The sequence below is a fragment of the Pelophylax lessonae genome (assembly GCF_965119305.1).
Source record: "Pelophylax lessonae genome assembly, chromosome: 10".
In the NCBI taxonomy this organism is placed as follows: domain Eukaryota; kingdom Metazoa; phylum Chordata; class Amphibia; order Anura; family Ranidae; genus Pelophylax; species Pelophylax lessonae.
In genome coordinates, this window is record NC_138777.1 from 36,050,325 (window position 1) to 36,068,876 (window position 18,552).

Here is an 18,552-nt window from a genome sequence, read left to right on the forward strand (position 1 = left end):
GAGATACTTTACCTACTCCCTCTGAGACCAGTCATATTTAAGGGAGCCATTCTATCTCAGATGGTTTACATTACATCAGATACTTAAATATGGCGCACTGACTGGACCCCTTTTGGCCTTATTTTGGGATCATTGTGAGACCCTTTTGTCACTTGTTTGGCTGTGATATCTCATCGCAGACCTATTGCCATCTTTCAATGGTTCTGGCAGTCTCTTTTCAATGTATACTTTTTCTTTTAACCTCTTATGGCCTTTAATCTTCTTACATAATATTTCTACATAGGGAATGTGTGTATACCTCCACTCTTTGTCCCCTAGAGGAAAGGTGGATACCACCTGAAATGCATCGGACATTTGAGGAACACCCATGCCCCCCTGCTTCACTCAGTTGTAACAATTATGTATTGAGATTTTTACTTGCCCGTTTTTTATCCAGTGCGGCTGTTACCGCATCATTGTGCATTGTTATATTGTGTACATATCTTGATTACCTTTTACAATGTTTTAATAAACTGTATTACTTTTATATTAATTGGATAGAGGTTGCCTTTATAATCCCACCTTTAGGGGATATCCTTTTCTTGCATTGTTACTGTACTAATGACACTGGCAGGAAAGGGGTTAACACCAGGGGCGATCAAAGGGTTAAATGTGTCCCTAGGGGGTGCTTTCTAACTGTATGGGCTTGCTGAATGAACACAGAGACCTGTGTTCCTAAATAGGAGGAACACCGGATGACTGTGATTGAACTCCCTACTTAGAAGTTTCCCAAACAGGAATATTACTGGTTTGTCTTCTCAGAAGATGCCACACACATTCACTAGAACCTTGAGCCCAAGTCAGTACTCATAATGTCACGGAATCACAGGATGCCTCCCTCCAGTATCCACCAGACACTCTTCACTGAGCTCTCCAAACCATGTTCACTACTGACAGAACAGCGGTCTGCCGTTTTTACAACGGCAGACCGCCGTTCTGTCTCCACGGAGAGCGATCTCGGGTGCCGGCAGCAATCGCGGCCGCCGAACCGGCTGATTGGATCCCCCTGTGGGCAAATCGGCGACGCACGCCACCACTAGCGGTCCCATGAATCGATGTAGTTACATTGTTTCGCGGAACAGAGCCGACCTGCCGCAGTATATGTACTGCTGGCAGTCGGCAAGTGGTAAATACCACCAAAAGAAAGTTCAGTTTGTGTGAAAAAGTGAGACAGCACTGAAAGCTAAAAATTGGCCTGGGCAGGCAGGATGGGCGGGGGACTCTGTCTCTTTTCTAATGCCTCGTACACACGCAACGATTATCGGCCGACCGATCGTCCGACTTTTGTCCAGAGTGGTGTTTTGTTGGTTGAAATGTGCTCTAGACTGCACACAAATTTTCTCGGCCAACAAAAATCTACTTCAGAAGTGATGTCATGTGATGGTTTATTTTCCGTGTGTTTTTTCTTCTCTGAGCATGCCCAGTCTTGCTCATCAGATTTTTGTCTGCCGAAATCTGTACTGACTGACGGAAAATCGGCCGTTCTGTTGACGGCCAACAAAAATTTTATAGCATGCACACCAGATTTTTTTCGGCCGAAAAGTCGGAGTCGGTTGTCGGAAGCATCATACTAACAAGCCGAAAATCGGCCGATCGGACGTTGGCCGAAAATTCCCGGCCAATAATCGTTGCGTGTGTACGAGGCATAAGCCTTCTGGAATAGGTAGGACATCTATTCCCAACTGAATATAGAGACAGTAGGTTGTATCGCATCTCTGCTATTTAGGAGGAGCCTTGTGATTTCATCCGTCTGCCTCTCCACCTTGGCCAATCAGAGGAAGCCTTGTATTCATTTAAATAAGTACAAGGCCTCTTCTAAATAGCAGAGATGTGGTTTTGGCATCTCTCTATATCTGGCAATCACTGGGAAATGAGGGGAAATCGCTGATGTTGCTGCTGAACACAGTGCCGCTTACCTACATAGCACAAGCTACGACAGTATATTATTTAAACTGTTAGAAAAAAAGGAATTCTGTTATTTATTTTTAAACACAGAAAACCTTTAACAATACTTTATTTAATACTACAAAATACGTATTTATTTTACACAAAACAGGCTATTTACAGTTTTTGCTGTGTAATGAGCCAATGAGAAGTGGAAAAGTAAGAAACCGATTTAGAGTTACATCCATAGAGGAATTCTGACTGGTTGCAATGGGAAACTGCACTTTGCACACGGTTCATCTTGCTGAATAAACCCAATTTGAGTCACAGCTCTGTATTATACGTTGCTGCCTATACAAAGACAACTAATCAGTTTTATAGTGGACAATAAAAAATAATCAAACATTAGAAAAATACATCTGGTTTCCTCTCCAGTTTATTGCCCAGTATGTCCAATGATGTTGACGGTGTGAAGTGCAGACAATGCGATTATGAGCTCTGTACAGCACAGATGGGAGTCAGAAAGGGTAAGTCTAACTGGTCGTTTCCAATAGATTTTTTTATTGCACTCCATACAGCTTGGTCATTGCTGAGCTTTGTACAATGTCCTGATGATGGGAGGAAGGCCTCATGTTCAGGTCTACTTGGCCATGTCTATAAGACTCTGCAGAGAGGTGGGCACCCATGTTTTCTCTCCTTGGACGTACACCACACCTCTGTCTATGTAAATCACAATACGGTTGAAGTTGTAGAGTTGTTTGCCCTCGTGCCTCTTGCCGATCAGCGGCATGAAGACAATATTGTGCTCCTCTGCTTTGGACTGGATAAGATCCTTGAAGTTCATGGGCACTGCGGCGACCCCGATGCCTCTTTGTGCGATGCTCTCTGCTTCTCGCCGCTCCTGCATGGCCTCGTACTGGAAGTCTTTCCTCCTCTCGGTCTGAGTCAGGTATGCAATGCTTTCTCGGGCGCCGGGCTGCATGTATGGGCCTGGAATAGGGATCAAAGACACAGTCTTACATCCAGCAAAAAAACATAACAAGGACAGAGGATGGAAAACAGTTTCTGCAGTCATTTACAGTAACCTCTGCAGAAAATTAAATAGCCTGCCCTTGCAACCTCCTCTTGAAAATGTTAAGTTCCTGGCTGTCATTTGATGTTACAGAGTGGGGAGAAACTGCCTCCTGGGTCTCCCACTGCACACCATGACACTAAAGATTACATTGTGACACTGGGGCCTGCAAGTGCAGCAGGGGACCAGAAATCAGATTATGACAGTGTCAGATTCTGAAGATTGCTCAGCTGGCAGTTTCTCTTTTTCTAATGCAAAGATTAGCGGTGTGGGAAGAGGGGAGCATTAAATGTCATCTTTATAGGGAACATTTTGTTTCATACATTTAAATCTGAACTCAAGCCTTATGTTCTTTTGTATAAGCTCCTCTCCTCAACTAAAATTGCCTAAATCTCCCTTGCCTGCTCTTTTCATACATTGGATCTCACTTCTTTTGGCCACGGAGGGTCTGCGTCGCATTTGATTGCTATGTAAGCAGTCTGCATGCAAGTACAACCTGCCTAAGAGTGCCCACTTCTCATCTGCCTACATAAGGGCTAAAGACTCTCGAAATGAGTACTGAGGCAGAGTGCTGGGATGTTTTTGGGAAGCTATGTACAACACTGTGAAAAAACAAAATTAAAACCCGCGCTACACAACGTGAAAATTTAAGAATAAATGCAATAATGGGCAGCTGCTGCAGACACTAAGAAAGTCTTAGGAAAAATGATGAAAAACGAATTTATGCAGCGCTAGCTCAAATAAAGTGTAAAGTGCTGTGATATAAATACAATATTCAATATTTTATAAAGTGCACACTGTATGATCAAATATACATAAAAGTGCTATGTGCTAAAAAAATCTCTAAGCAATAACAAATAAATATATAGATAAATATATTAGTGCCCAATAAACAAAATAGGTGGTTGGAAATAGTCCAAATAAATATTCAGTGCTTGAAAAGAGTCCTTAAAGTGATCCAATTAAGGTGCCAAGGTGCCAAATAATTAAGGTGCTTGCAGAGTGATATGGTGCCCCTCAAGGTTCCCCACTCACCAGATTGCAGATAATAATAGACCTTCAAAATTATTGCACATTGCCCGGGATCTTTACAGGACCAGAACTTCTCCTATGTAGCCTTGGAACTTTTTGGGTCAGCTTCCGCTGCCTGGCAATAGGATGGCCAACTTCCACCTTGTCAGCTGCCCAGCTAGCAGTTCGCAGCCTCCAGAGGCATCTTCCGACCTTTAGCCCGGCTAATGCAGCAATTGCCGGGCTAAAGGTCGGAAGATGCCTCTGGAGGCTGCGAACTGCTAGCTGGGCAGCTGACAAGGTGGAAGTTGGCCATCCTATTGCCAGGCAGCGGAAGCTGACCCAAAAAGTTCCAAGGCTACATAGGAGAAGTTCTGGTCCTGTAAAGATCCCGGGCAATGTGCAATAATTTTGAAGGTCTATTATTATCTGCAATCTGGTGAGTGGGGAACCTTGAGGGGCACCATATCACTCTGCAAGCACCTTAATTATTTGGCACCTTGGCACCTTAATTGGATCACTTTAAGGACTCTTTTCAAGCACTGAATATTTATTTGGACTATTTCCAACCACCTATTTTGTTTATTGGGCACTAATATATTTATCTATATATTTATTTGTTATTGCTTAGAGATTTTTTTAGCACATAGCACTTTTATGTATATTTGATCATACAGTGTGCACTTTATAAAATATTGAATATTGTATTTATATCACAGCACTTTACACTTTATTTGAGCTAGCGCTGCATAAATTCGTTTTTCATCATGTACAACACTGTGCCTTGTCTAGAAAAGCACAGAGAATCAGCAATGTAATAATTTGCATATTGATGGAGGGGGGGGAGTAGGGAAGGCAAAAAGTATATAAAAAGACTAAATTTAAAGCAATTCTTCACTCTAGAAAACAAAATTAAAAGTCAGCAGCTACAGTATTTGTCTTTTTTTGTATTTGACTTTCAATAAAAGCTGCCCTGGCCTGTGCTAGAACAGCCTTGAACGTTTCAGATTCGATGCTGAGGAACGGCCGCATCGATGCATGGATGACGTCATCCTGGCTCCCCCTGCCTCTCCCAGGACAGCCCTGCCAGTGCACTCTAAAGGTAAAACAAATCAGTGTCAGTGACTCTGTTTCAGGGATCCCTTCCTACAGTGTGTAAGGGTTAATGTAATCCAATGCTTCCACCTTATTATCTCTGATCTTTCATCGCTGTTACAGTCACGTGCCCTCTGGCTGGCCGTTCTCCTCCTCCTGATGGCCGAGTGCACGAGACCGACTGCGATGAAAGATCGGAGATAATAAGGTAGAGGCATCGGTTTACATTAACCCTTATACACAGTAGGAAGGGATCCCTGAAACAGAGTCACTGACACCTATTTGTTTTAACTTTAGAGTGCACTGGCAGGGCTGTCCTGCAGGGGGAGGGGGAAGCTATATAATGTAAATTGGCTGTGTAATGTAAATAGGGAGCTGCATAATGTAAATGGGGGCTGTGTTATGTAAATGGGGGCTGTATAATGTAAATGGGGGGCTGTGTTATGTAAATGGAGGGCTGTGTTATGTAAATGGGGGGCTGTGTTATGTAAATGGGGAGCTGCGTAATGTAAATGGAGGGGCTGTGTTATGTAAATGGGGGCTGTACAAGTTAAATGGGGGGCTGTGTTATTAAAATGAGGGGCGGTAAAAATTAAATAGGGGACTGTGTTATGTAAAGGGAGGCTGTTATGTAAATGGGGGACTGTGTTATGTAAATGGGGGCTGTGTTATGTAAATGGTGGGCTATGTAAATGGGGGGGCTGTGTTATGTAAATGGGGGGCTGTCTACTCTAAATAGGGGCTGTGTTATGTAAATGGAGGGGGCTGTGTTATGTAAATGGGGGGCTTTGTTATGTAAATGGAGGTCTGTGTTATGTAAATGGGGGGGCTGTGTAATGTAAATGGAGGGCTGTGTAATGTAAATGGACCTGTTTAATGTGCAGGGGGCTGTGGAATGTACTAAAGGGGGCTGTACCATTTCGTATTTACTGTTCTAAAAAAAATACTATTGTTGTCTGTTGTGTTCAGACTTTGCTAAATGCAGGGAGTGTCCTTTTTTTTCTCCAGTCGTCTGTCCAGGACAGCTCAGGAGATATAGGCTCCACCTCCGGAGACAGGAAACACAAAGGATCAGGTGAATAAAGGGGTGGACACCCACCATCTTCCCCAGTCTTTTGTGTTTCCTCCCCGGAGGAGGCAGGTGTGGAGCTTGGTGCAGGTACCTGTATCGGCGGATGGGGGCCCCTGGTGGCCGGCGAGGCCGTGACCGGCGCTTCTCCTCCTGGAGCCCGGGGAGGGCTAAGCCTGCTGCCCGCAGCGGCGGGGAATCTCTCCTCGCCAGTCCAGAGGCGCGCTGCTTCCGGGTGTAGGGCAATGGGCAGATGGGCAGGCCTCGAGTTCCGGCCTTTGGAGCGCAGGAGGAGGGTGGGGCTTCCGGTGCGTCACTTCCGGTTCCGGCTCTTACAGCGGTGATGATGCCGGAAACCATGGTGGTTTATTTAAATCACCTACCGCTTGGTATGACTGCTGAGGCTTCCCTGTTTCCAAACGCAGCACGCGATGCTACAGGAGGAAGAAGCACATCTCATGGAGACAGCAGGACTAAGTGGTGGTGGTGCCACCCCAGCTCAGGTAGGTGGTCACAGGGGTGGGCTAACCTACAAGGATGGGGGAGGGGCAGAGAGTCTGAAGCAGCTCCTCAGAGTGCTGTGGATCCTTCCTTGCTTTTATGTCTCTCTCCCCCTCAAAAGCTGGCTCCGGGCTAAAGAGCTTAGGAACTCTGGCGTAGCTTCACTGGCAAGGGGGAGGGGGTGGCAGTTCATATAGGTGCAACCTCCTCCTTTCTGTTTTGGGGTCTGACCTTTTTTCCCCCTCCTCTCATGTTTCAGGCTCAGCCCAAAGAAGCAGAGAAACCGGCGGGGAGGAAGCGATGCCCGGCCTATAGCACTAAATTTAAGGAGGGCTGGAGCAAACCTCTCTGTAAGCTTTGCATAGACAAATTGGTCTTTAAAGAAGCGACAGAGGCATGTAAGGACTTAATCGCAGGAGTTCAGAAATAAATGATGGCAATTAAAGCCATGTTGTCTAACACTGAGGCCCCCAAACAGCCAGCAGAAGCACCCCTGGTTTCAGCCCCAGAGGAGGGTAAAGAAACAGAGTAAGAGGACTCAGATTCCCTTAAAGAGCTTAGCGAGACAACTTCTTCCAGGGAGGTCCTTGAGCTAGGGACAAAATCTCCTAAGTGTAAACTTTTGCTAGAAGAAGTTGATGCTTTTCTAGGGGTGATTTATGAGACCTTGGAGATTAAGGAGGAACAGGTCTCCTTGTCTCTGCATGACAAGATGTACCAAACCCTAAAAGAAACCCAATCTAGGGTTTTTACGGTGCACAGGACTCCATTAAAAAGGAGTGGATCGAACCCGAAAAGAAGATATTCTTTCCAAAAAGCTTAAAAAGGAGGTTCCCCTTTGACGAAGCTTAAAAAGGAGGTTCCCCTTTGACGAAGATCCCTCTTGCATTTGGAACAAGGTTCCAAAATTGGATGTGGCCTTCTCACAATGCGCCAAATCTACAGACCTTGCTTTTGGAGGACATGGGAGTCCTTAAAGAGCCCATGGACAACAGAATAGAGATTCTTCTTAAAAGATCATGGGAGGCGGTTATGGCTAATTTAAAGCCAGCTATGGCTACAACATTGGTGGCCCAGAATTTAGAAGTCTGGTTGGACCAACTTTAGGCCCATTTAGAAGGAGGGACTTCCCAAAAGGAGATTTTGGATTCCCTGCCTATGCTGTCTAAAGTGGCCGGGTATATGGCAGACGCTTCGGCAGAATCCGTCAAGCTGTCAGCTAGAACAGCAGCTCTTGTGAATTCTTCTCGCCGGGCCTTGTGGTTAAAGTCTTGGTCAGGAGACTCGGCCTCAAAGATAAAACTGTGCAGCATTCCCTTTGAAGGGGACCTTCTGTTCGGCCTAGACCTGTAAAAGGTCTTGGACCGAACAGCAGATAGGAAGAAAGCCTTTCCGTCAAAAGCCAAAAAAAGCTCCGGAAAGGCGTTTTTTTCGCCCCCAAAGACCACAAGGACAGGCCTCTAAGATGCCAACCACTAAAAAACAGTGGGGGAAAGGGAAACAAAAAGGGGGTATTCTTTTTTCCTCTCCTAAAAAAAACCCTAAACCCCAGTGACGGGGTCCTGGTGGGAGGAAGGTTGGGTCAATTCCTCCCACAGTGGGAAAAGGTGACCCAAAACGGATTCATACGGAGGATCATCAGGTAGGGCTATCAAATCCAGTTCAGGGGCACTCTGCCCGCAAGAACATTCCTGATCTTCCCTCCCAGGGACCCCCAGAAGGCGTCAGCACTACTGTCACAAATTGGCGACCTAATGGAGCAGAGGGTCCTTGTTCCAGTGCCCCAAGAAGAAACTAATTTGGGTTTCTATTCGCACGTCTTCGTAGTGAAAAAAACGTTAGGTAAGTTTCGGCTTATCCTGAACCTAAAGCCTCTGAACAGATGGGTGACCTACAATAGGTTCCAGATGGAAACCCTCTTTACAGTGAAGGTGATGCTTCCCCAAATTGCTGCATGGCTTCCCTGGATTTAAGGGATGCATATTTGCACACCCCGATTCACAATGAATCTCAAAGTCTCTTGAGAATAGCGATAAGGTGGGGGAGTGCAGTTCGCCATCTACAGTTCAGCGCTCTACCGTTCGGCCTGTCCTCTTCTCCCAGAATTTTTATCAAGGTTCTGGCGGAAGCACTGGCTTCCTTGAGACTAAAGGGGATCTTGGTCATCCCTTATCTGGACGACCTTTTATTTTTCGCCCACTCCTTTCCTCAGTTGCAGGAAAATTTGCGGGTCGCCATTCTCTTCTTAGAGGACCTTGGTTGGTTAATGAACCGGGAAAAATTTAACCTGGTCCCAGCACAAGACTTGTGCTATCTGGGATACAGAATAAACTCAGTGGACCAAAAGATTTTCCCAACTACGGAAAAGGTGGAAAAGGTGAAAGCGACCGCAGTCGCCTTGCAAAACAACCAACCATTATTCATCAGGACGGCCATGTCAGGCCTAGGGTTCTTGGCGGCAACAATCCTAGCTGTTTCTTGGGCAAGGGCCCCCTCCAAGCCAACATCTTGAGAGTTTGGGATGGGAGACAGCAGTCCTTGGACGAGTCCATCCATCTATCCCTAAAAGCCAAGCAGTCGCTTTGGTGGTGGAGGAAAGTGGAGAACCTCTGGGTGGGTCTTCAGTGGTCGTTCCAAATATCCGTCCGTATTACCATGGATGCCAGTACTTGGGGATGGGGAGCCCACTGGGGAACAAAGATGGCCCAAGGAGCCTGGTCCAGGATGGAATCTTTGAAGTCAGCAAACTGGAGAGAGCTGCAGGCAATCTGGGAAGCCCTAAAAGCATTTTCCAAGGATTTGAGCAGCCACCATATACAGGTCCTCTCGGACAGTGTGGTGGCAGTCGCGTATTTCAACAAACAAGGAGGGACATGGTGCCCGTCATTGATGCAACTGGCAGCGAACCTCTTTTCTTGGGCAGAAGTGAATCTGAGCTCAATTTCCGCAGTCCACCTCAGGGGAGTGGACAACGGGATGGCAGGCTTTTTAAGCTGCATCGGGTGCTGGAGTCACAGTGGTCTGTAAACAGGGAAGTCTTCCAGTTAGTGACCCTGAGGTGGGGCCTTCCGGACATAGATCTGTTCTCCAGCAGGTCGAACAACAAAGTTCCAAGGTATTTCTCCTTGGAGAAAGACGGGGGAGCCATAGGGGTAGATGCCCTGGCTCTGGACTTTTCACCTGAGCTATGCCTTTCCCCAGTTCAAACTTATTCCCCTGATTCTGAAGAAATTCATCCAGGAGGACACCACCTTAATCCTGGTAGTGCTGTTTTGGCCAAAAAGGCCTTGGCTCTCGTCTCTGTTACGTCTGGCAGTGGGCCCTCCCCCCATGTTACCCGGGAGGGAGGACCTGCTGTCCAAGGGACCGATTCAGCTACCAAAAATTCAGAGCATGAGATTGGCAGCCTGGTGTCTGAAGAAAGTCTTTTGAAGTCAAAAGGACTTTCAGATAAAGTGGTCCACACGATTCTTTCTAGTAGAAAGAAAGTCACCCAGGCAATTTATTTCAAATATTGGAAGTTTTTTGTTCTTGGCTGGGCACCAGAAACCGGGCGGTCGGTGTTCCAGCCATCCTTGAATTCTTGCTGGACGGGGAGGACAAAGGTCATTGGCGGCATCATCTGTATTTCTGGAGAAATCCCTGGCCTTAGAATCTTTAGTAGCTAGGTTCTTTAAGGGATTATCCAGAATGAGACCAGTTCCATTTAGAGTTCTTCCTAAATGGGAGTTATCAATAGTACTGCAGGGCTTGATAAAACTTTTGCAGGATGAAGACCTGTCATTGAAGTATACTGCCCTTAGGACGGCCTTCCCGGTTGCGATTCTGACAGCCAGGCGCATTAGTGAGTTACAGGTGCTTTCAGTCAAGGAACCTTTTCTCCAAATTTTTGAAGACAGGTTGGTGGTGCGTACAGATTTGGGATTCCTACCTAAAGTGGCCTCCAGGTTCCACAGGGCTCAGGAGATTGTGTTACCCTCCTTCTGTGCATCCCCTACCAATCCTAATGAAGCAGAATTTCATCTTTTAGGGTCCTTTCACATGGTCCGTTCCGTCGATGGAGTCCTTTCTGCTTATCGGGGGATCGATTCGCCGATCCGTGCTGAGCAGGCTGATTACAGCTCCATCCCCGCTCTGTATGAGGAGACTGAGCGGTCAGATTCCCCACCGTCCTCTATGGGGAGATCGGATGAGAACGGACCACCTTTCCGTTCTCATTCGGTCCCATCCAATCTGATCTGCTGGACGGATGGAAAATAGGGTTTCCATCCATCTGGATTTCACGGAGAGGATCGGATAGCAGCGGGTGTCAGCAGACATGTCTCCGCTGACATCCGCTGCCCCATAGGGATGCATGGAGCATCCGATCAGGTCTGCCTGAAAAACTGACAGGCGGATCGGATGTGTGAAAGGGGCCTTAGATGTAAGGGTCTGTGTATTACGCTATTTAGATTTGTCCATGGGCTTTAGGAAATCGAATGCTCTGTTTGTATTGCATTCCGGTAAAAATAGGGGACAGCAAGCTTCAAAAAACACTATTGTCCGATGGATTAAACAGGCGATAGTGGAAGCCTATAAAGGTTTAGACAAAGAGTGTCCTTTCTCTCTGTTGGCTCACTCCATGCGGGCGTTATCTGCCTCTTGGGCGAGCGAGCCAGGGCAACAACAGAACAAATTTGCAGAGTGGCCACGTGGTCTAGCTTCTTTACATTCATTAAGCACTACAGACTGAACCTTCTCTCTGCGCAGGACCAAGCGTTTGGAAGGAAGGTCCTTCAGGCGGTAGTCCCACGCTAATCTGGTAAGTTCTCATTGATCCTCTCCTGTGCTGTCCTGGACAGACAACTAGAGAAAAAACAGAGTTAGACTTACCGGTAACTCTGTTTCTAGGAGTTGTCCAGGACAGCAGGGATTCCCTCCCTATATGCTGTTATAACTGTGGGCGAGTGTTTTTGTCTTGTTTCAGAAGCCATGTCCGGGGAGTTCTCGGATAAAGACTGGGGAAGATGGTGGGTGTCCGCCCCTTTATTCACCTGATTCTTTGTGTTTCCTGTCTCCGAAGGTGGAGAACATATCTCCTATGCTGTCCTGGACGACTCCTAGAAACAGAGTTACCGGTAAGTCTAACTCCTGTTTTTTTTTTTTTTTTAAGAGCAGATAAAATAAAAAATGGAGTTCATTTGATAGCTTGAATTTTTTTAATGAAAACCACAGGCAGTAATCGTGATGCATCGCGGAATCTAATCGAATCGTTGACAGGATAATCGTAATCGAATCGAATCGTGAGACCAGTGAAGATGCGCACCTCTAATCTTTAGTGTAGGAAAATGGCTGTGACAGCTTGCAGCTTCACAGCCGGCTTCATACTGGGCATGCGCAAGCGGGGCTGCACTTTGTGAATGGTCCCACAGCCTTCTGGGACCTTTGACATGAGGGCGTAAAGCAGAACTTCTCTTTTTGGGTGAAGTTCCGCTTTAGGCTTTACCTCCTATTAACTTGCATTCTTTTATCTGCCTTCTATGATTTTACCCAATATTGCCTTGCTGACAGGTCCATCAGTTCATACAATACATATCTGCACTCACCAACATTGGAAGCCACAGCTCTGTTCATGATGTCCAAGGCCTCGTTAAAGCGCTCTTTGATACCTGGATGAGCCAACACCTGATCTGAGAACATGGACTTCCAGCCCAGGTACCACTTGGTGATCTCCTCATAGTTGGGGCTATTGCTGAGCCAGGAACACAACACCTGTTAAGAAGAGGAACAATAACAATGTTATTCATATCATGAAATGGAATAATATACTAAGGTGCCTGACTGCAGGACAAAAACATTTTTTTTGTGCCTTTAGGTTGCAATGACTGTGTAAAAGGAGCATTGTTGCAAAGCACAGGTTTAAAGTGTTTGTAACCTTTAAAAAAAAAAAATAAATAAAAAATCACTGCCAGCCCTTCTTTTTAATCCCTCCATAACACACCGTGTAAGTGAAAACAGAGCCTCTAAATCCTTTTTTTCAGATCTCTTCTGGCTGGACGCTCTCCTACTCCATTTACAGGCTACAGTGGGAGGGGTCCCGATTTCCCTCTGGTGTCAGCCGGGGAGGTCACGTGACTGCTGTGCTGGCAGTTTAGCCCCTCCCACTGTAACCCTTAGATAAGGGAGGAGAGCGGCCGGGAGTCACGTAACCGGCCTGAAGAGCTCTGAAAAAATGTATTCAGAGGCTACGTTTTCAACGAACACTAAGGCCCCTTTCACACTAGAGGACTGTTCAGATCCGCCTGTCAATTTTTCAGGCGGATCTGAACAGATGCCCCATGACTCTCTATGGGGCATCGGATGCCAGCGGAGACATGTCCGCTGACATCTGATCCAATCCGGTCCGTCAAATCTGGACGGATGGAAACCCTATTTTCCATCTGTCTAGCGGATCGGATGAGAACGGACAGGCGGTCCGTTCTCATCTGATTCCAACATAAAGAACAGTGGGGACCCGACAGCTTTGTCTCCGCACACAGCGCAGAGACAGAGCTGCCATCCGCCTGCTCAGCGGGGGTATGGCGGACCGATCCCCCGCTGATAAAAACGGAGTCCACCGACGAACTCTTCAGTGTGAAAGGGGCCTTACACAGTATGTTATGGATGAATAAAACAGAGGGGCTGGCAGTGACATTTTTTTTTTGTTTACTTTGCTACTAAATAGCGGTGGGGGGGCCACAGCTCACAGACACAGGAGCAGATAGGCAGGCAGGGGGGGGGGGGGTAGAGACAAAAGCTGCAGATGATGGAGGCACATAAACTGGCCACATTATTTAGGGCTCAGCAGCCCACTATTGTGGTCAGCACACAGAGGGGGACACAGGAACGGTCAGGATCGACCAGGTTTTTTACAGCTTAGAGAGAGACAGGTTGGACAGCACTGCACTGTGCTGTTTAATCTCCTATAAGGGGACAGGAGCTCTTTTTTTTGGGAGGTTACAACCACTGTGCACAAACAGTATCTCACAAAAGTGAGTACACCCCTCACATTTTTGTAAATATTTTATTCTATCTTTTCATGTGACAACACTGAAGAAATGACACTTTGCTTCAATGTAAAGTAGTGAGTGTACAGCTTGTATAACAGTGTAAATTTGCTGCCCCCTCAAAATAACTCAACACGCAGCCATTAATGTCTAAACCGCAGTCCACAAAAGTGATTACACCCCTAAGTGGAAATGTCCAAATTGGGCCCAAAGTGTCAATATTTTGTGTGGCCATTATTTTCCAGCACTGCCTTAACCCTCTTGGGCATGAAGTTCACCAGAGCTTCACAGGTTGCCACTGGAGTCCTCTTCCACTCCTCCATGACGACATCATGAAGCTGGTGGATGTTAGAGACCTTGTGCTCTTCCACCTTCCGTTTGCAGATGCCCCACAGATGGTCAATAGGATTTAGGTCTGGAGACATGCTTGGCCAGTCCATCACCTTTACCCCCAGCTTCTTTAGCTAGGCAGTGGTCATCTTGGAGGTGTGTTGGGGGTCATTATGTTGGAATACTGCTTTGTTTCAGTATGTCACAGTACATGTTGGCATTCATGGTTCCCGCAATGAACTTTAGCTCCTCAGTGTCGGCAGCACTCATGCAGCCCCAGACCATGACACTCCCACCACCATGCTTGACTGTAGGCAAGACACACTTGTCTTTGTACTCCTCACCTGGTAGCCGCCACACACACTTGACACATCTGAACCAAATAAGTTTATCTTGGTCTCATCAGACCACAGGACATGGTTCCAGTAATTAATTTCCTTAGTCTGCTTGTCTCAGCAAACTGTTTGCGGGGGCTTTCTTGTGCATCATCTTTAGAAGAGGCTTCCTTCTGGGATGACAGCCATGCAGACCAATTTGATGCAGTATGCAGCTTATGGTCTGAGCACTGACAGGCTGACCCCCCACCCCTTCAACCTCTGCAGCAATGCTGGCAGCACTCATACGTCTATTTCCCAGAGACAACCTCTGGATATGACGCTGAGCACCTGCACTCAACTTCTTTGGTCAACCATGGCGAGGCCAGTTCTGAGTGGAGCCTGTCCTGTTAAACCGCTGTATGGTCTTGGCCACCATGCTGCAGCTCAGTTTCAGGGCCTTGGCAATCTTTCCTATAGCCATCTTTTTAGGTAGAGCAAAAATTATTTTTTTTTCAGATCCTCAGAGAGTTCTTTACCATGAGGTGCCATGTTGAACTTCCAGTGCGAGAGCGTGAGAGCGATAACACCAAATTTAACACACCTGCTCCCCATTCACACCTGAGCCCTTGTAACACTAACAAGTCACATGACATCGAGGAGGGAAAATGCCTAATTGGGCCCAATTTAGACATTTTCCCTTAGAGGTGTACTCACTTTTGTTGCCAGCGGTTTAGACATTAATGGCTGTATGTTGAGTTATTTTGAGGGGACAGCAAAGTTACACTGTTATACAAGCTGTACACTCACTATTGTCGCAAAGAGTAATTTCTTCAGTGTTGTCACATGAAAATACATAATAAGGGGGCGTGGCCGGCAGCCGAAGGAGATGGCCGCATAAGATCCGAGCTCCGTCTCTCCCGGTATCTCCACCGACAACCAAGTGACGTGGGTAAGCATCTTCGGCTCCTAATCCCCACCTAAGTCACCCGGGAACCTCTAGACCACAATGAGGAAGCGCAAAGACCGCGGGGCGCCCCGCAAACTGACGGACTTCTTCGCCTCCTCTAGTACCCCGCGCTCGCAAGATGGCGCCGAGACCTCCTTGCAGGCCCTAGGCGCCGGAGCCTCCGGCGGAGCGCAGCGGGATCATGAGCGGGCCTCCGGCTCTGTCTCCCCTGCCGCAAGCAGCAAGTCATCCCAGGGGATCTCACCATCCCACAGCCCCCACAAATCGGCGCCCAAGCGGTCTGAAAGCCACAGATGGGCAGGAGATGAGCGGGCGGGGGAGGGATCCCTGAACAGCACATTGGAGTTCTATGAGAACTTTAAAGACTTTCCTACTACAGGGCAGCCTCTCACAGATGCCACTATGAAGGAAATGCTCCTCACTATCAACGGCGCTTTTCATAGGGAAATTGTGGCCTGTGTCAATGGTATCAAAACTGAAGTAGTTGAGCTCGGGGGCAGAGTGGACCATTTGGAATCCAAAATGGAGGAGTTCACACTAGCCCATAACGAATTAGTTGACGCTCATAACGAGAAGGATGATGACCTAGAGGCCCTGAAAAGCAAGATGGCGGACCTGGAGGACAGGGCCCGCCGAAACAATGTTAAACTTCGGGGGGTCCCAGAGTCTATTCCCCCATCAGAACTGAGGCCTTATGTCCAAGCCATGCTTTTGGCCCTGATGCCTGACACGCCCGTGGCGGAAGTAGTGGTGGATCGGGCTCACCGCTTGCCAAAACCGCAACATCTTTTCCAGACATGGTACCACGGGATGTCATTGCCCGCATTCATTTTTTTCACGTCAAAGACGATCTCATGAGGTTCGCGCGGAAGCATTCCCCGCTGCCGGACCCGTATCATGATCTATCAGTCTACGCAGACCTGTCTCAGTTCACCATGGCGGCGAGGAGGAAACTTGTTCCCTTGACCAAGCTACTCCGGAACAACAACATTGCCTACTCCTGGGGATTCCCTACCAAGCTGCTTATAATCAAGGAGGGCCGCACACATGTCATCCGCTCAGTGCATGAGGGCTTTGCGCTGACCAAGCAGTGGGGAATTATCCCGGATCAGCAGGGCTCACCGCCGAGTACAGATCCGCCAGCTCGACTTGAACCTGAATGGCGTCGAGTCACCAGATGAACTTCCTGTCTCTTCCAGCTGGATACGACGGTTCTACTGGCATGTCCCTTCCCTCTGGAGGTCCCTTTAGCAGGTCTAGAAAGGTCCTAGGGGGTCTGTCGGTTTCCTTATTTTTTTCTCCCTGACCGACATGCTGGAGTTCAAGGGGTATCCGGGAGGCCGGTGCTATTACCCCCCTCACCACTACCTGCGATTGAATCGCATGATGGGGTTTACCCCAAGTTTTTGGTGTATTGCTTTTGTTACTTTCATGTTTTGTTCTACCCTGTTTTTTTTGTTTCTTCAGCCTCTTTGCAAGCTACTTACACCTGGAAACCACTCACCCTGTAACCAAGGATTCCCATGGTTCACTTGCACCAGCGAGGACAGGTTGCTCAGTTCTGAACTTGCTCTACATGGACTGCAGGTACTGTAAAGGCCTCGGCCTATTGTTGCCCTCCATTTTTGGTTTGGTCGCTACTGTTGGAGACTACCCATGGTCCCCCACTATGACTTACAGAGTTCTGATCTCTGCATATCTTTTGGACGCGTCCACTGCATTGATCATTACTGTAACCTTTTAAATGGTAATCCAAATTGTCTCTATTAACGCCCATGGACTGAACAGCCCGTTCAAACGTAGGTCCCTCTGGAGAGAAGCTCGCACCCTCAAGGGTGATGTTATATGTGTGCAGGAGACCCACTTCACGCGATCAAACCCACCTAAATGCACGGATAAGTCTTATCCTCATATATTTGTCTCTTCTGGGGAATCCAAAAAAAAGGGGGTGTTCACCGCTGTTAAACAATCCGTGGCCTTTCAGCTACATGAGGCGGTGTCAGATGAGGCAGGTCGATATTTGATATTGATTTGCGACATCAACAACACTACATATACAATTGTAAATCTTTATGCCCCGAACAAGGACCAGATCAAATTCTTTAAAGCATTAGTCAAGAAGGTGGATCGCGTGAAGAAAGGCCTAACGGTGTATTGTGGGGATTTTAAATGTGTGGTGGACCGGGAACAGGATTGCTCTCCGGCTCAGGGACGTGCAAGGGCCACTCTGCAACGGTTCTTGCATGCCTCTGATCTGTACGATGTGTGGCGTTGCCTTAACTCCACGGAACGGGATTTTACCTACTTCTCGGCCCCCCACAAATCTTATTCACGGCTGGATTTGTTTGTGGCCGATTTGCAATTTTTGAGGGCAGCGGAAAAATCTGTGATTCATTCTATCTCATGGTCTGACCACGCGCCGGTTTCGGTGGCGGTCTCGGAGTCTCACGCGACGGTGCCTGTGCATTTGTGGCGCAATAATGTCTCTTTGCTCCGGGACCCCGTCCATAGGGACCGACTGGGTGGTCAGATAAGGGACTACTTTGGGGATAATGACACCCCTGGGATGGACGTTTTTCAACTGTGGTGCGCTCATAAGGCGTTCTCGAGAGGGTTGCTCATTCAGCAGGCTTCTAGGGCTAAAAGGGCAAGAACAGTGGCGTTTAGGGCCCTAATGGAGAAACTTAAAGCACTAGAATCCCTCTCAGCTCTTGTTGCGAGACCTCACGAGCTGTAGACTGCAGGTTAGGGCTAAACTTATGGAGGAACATCAACACCTCCTCTTCCGCACTAAAGCGAGGCATTATTCTCAAGGGAACAAGTCGGGGAAAATGTTAGCTAACTACTTAAGGAAAAGACAACAAAAAACTAAGCTGGCCTCCATCACCGATCCCGTTTCTGGTAATCAGGTGCGACACCCTACTGAGATCGCTAACGTTTTCTCAAGTTACTATACCTCATTATATAATCTCCAGGATGACATGACCACCCCACAGCCTACGGATTCCCTTATTGCCGACTTCCTAGATTCCCTTCATCTCCCAGGGGTTACGGACCATATGCTGCAATCCCTTAATGCCCCCATAACCGAAGAGGAAATCCAACTGGCCATAGCTTCTCTGCCCTCCAATAAATCACCCGGGGCGGACGGCTTCTCTTCAGAATACTATAAGGCCTTCAGTCAGGTCCTGTCTCCATATCTGAGTAAGGTGTTTAACGCTGCTGCTCAGCGCTCCTCCTTC

General features: G+C 47.5%; 1 protein-coding gene across 1 annotated transcript in view; it reads right to left on the minus strand.

Moving 5' to 3' along the window:
* Window positions 1-2,506: 2,506 nt before the first annotated feature.
* The window catches only part of TFIP11 (tuftelin interacting protein 11), a 59,281-nt gene continuing 43,235 nt past the window's right edge, over window positions 2,507-18,552 (minus strand). Inside the window, exons 12-13 of the mRNA XM_082269868.1 lie at window positions 12,257-12,422; window positions 2,507-2,913 (exon numbers count right to left, since the gene is read on the minus strand). Coding sequence (XP_082125994.1) covers window positions 2,564-2,913; window positions 12,257-12,422 — 516 coding nt within the window. The 3' untranslated portion in view covers window positions 2,507-2,563. The remainder of the gene's footprint in view (window positions 2,914-12,256; window positions 12,423-18,552) is intronic.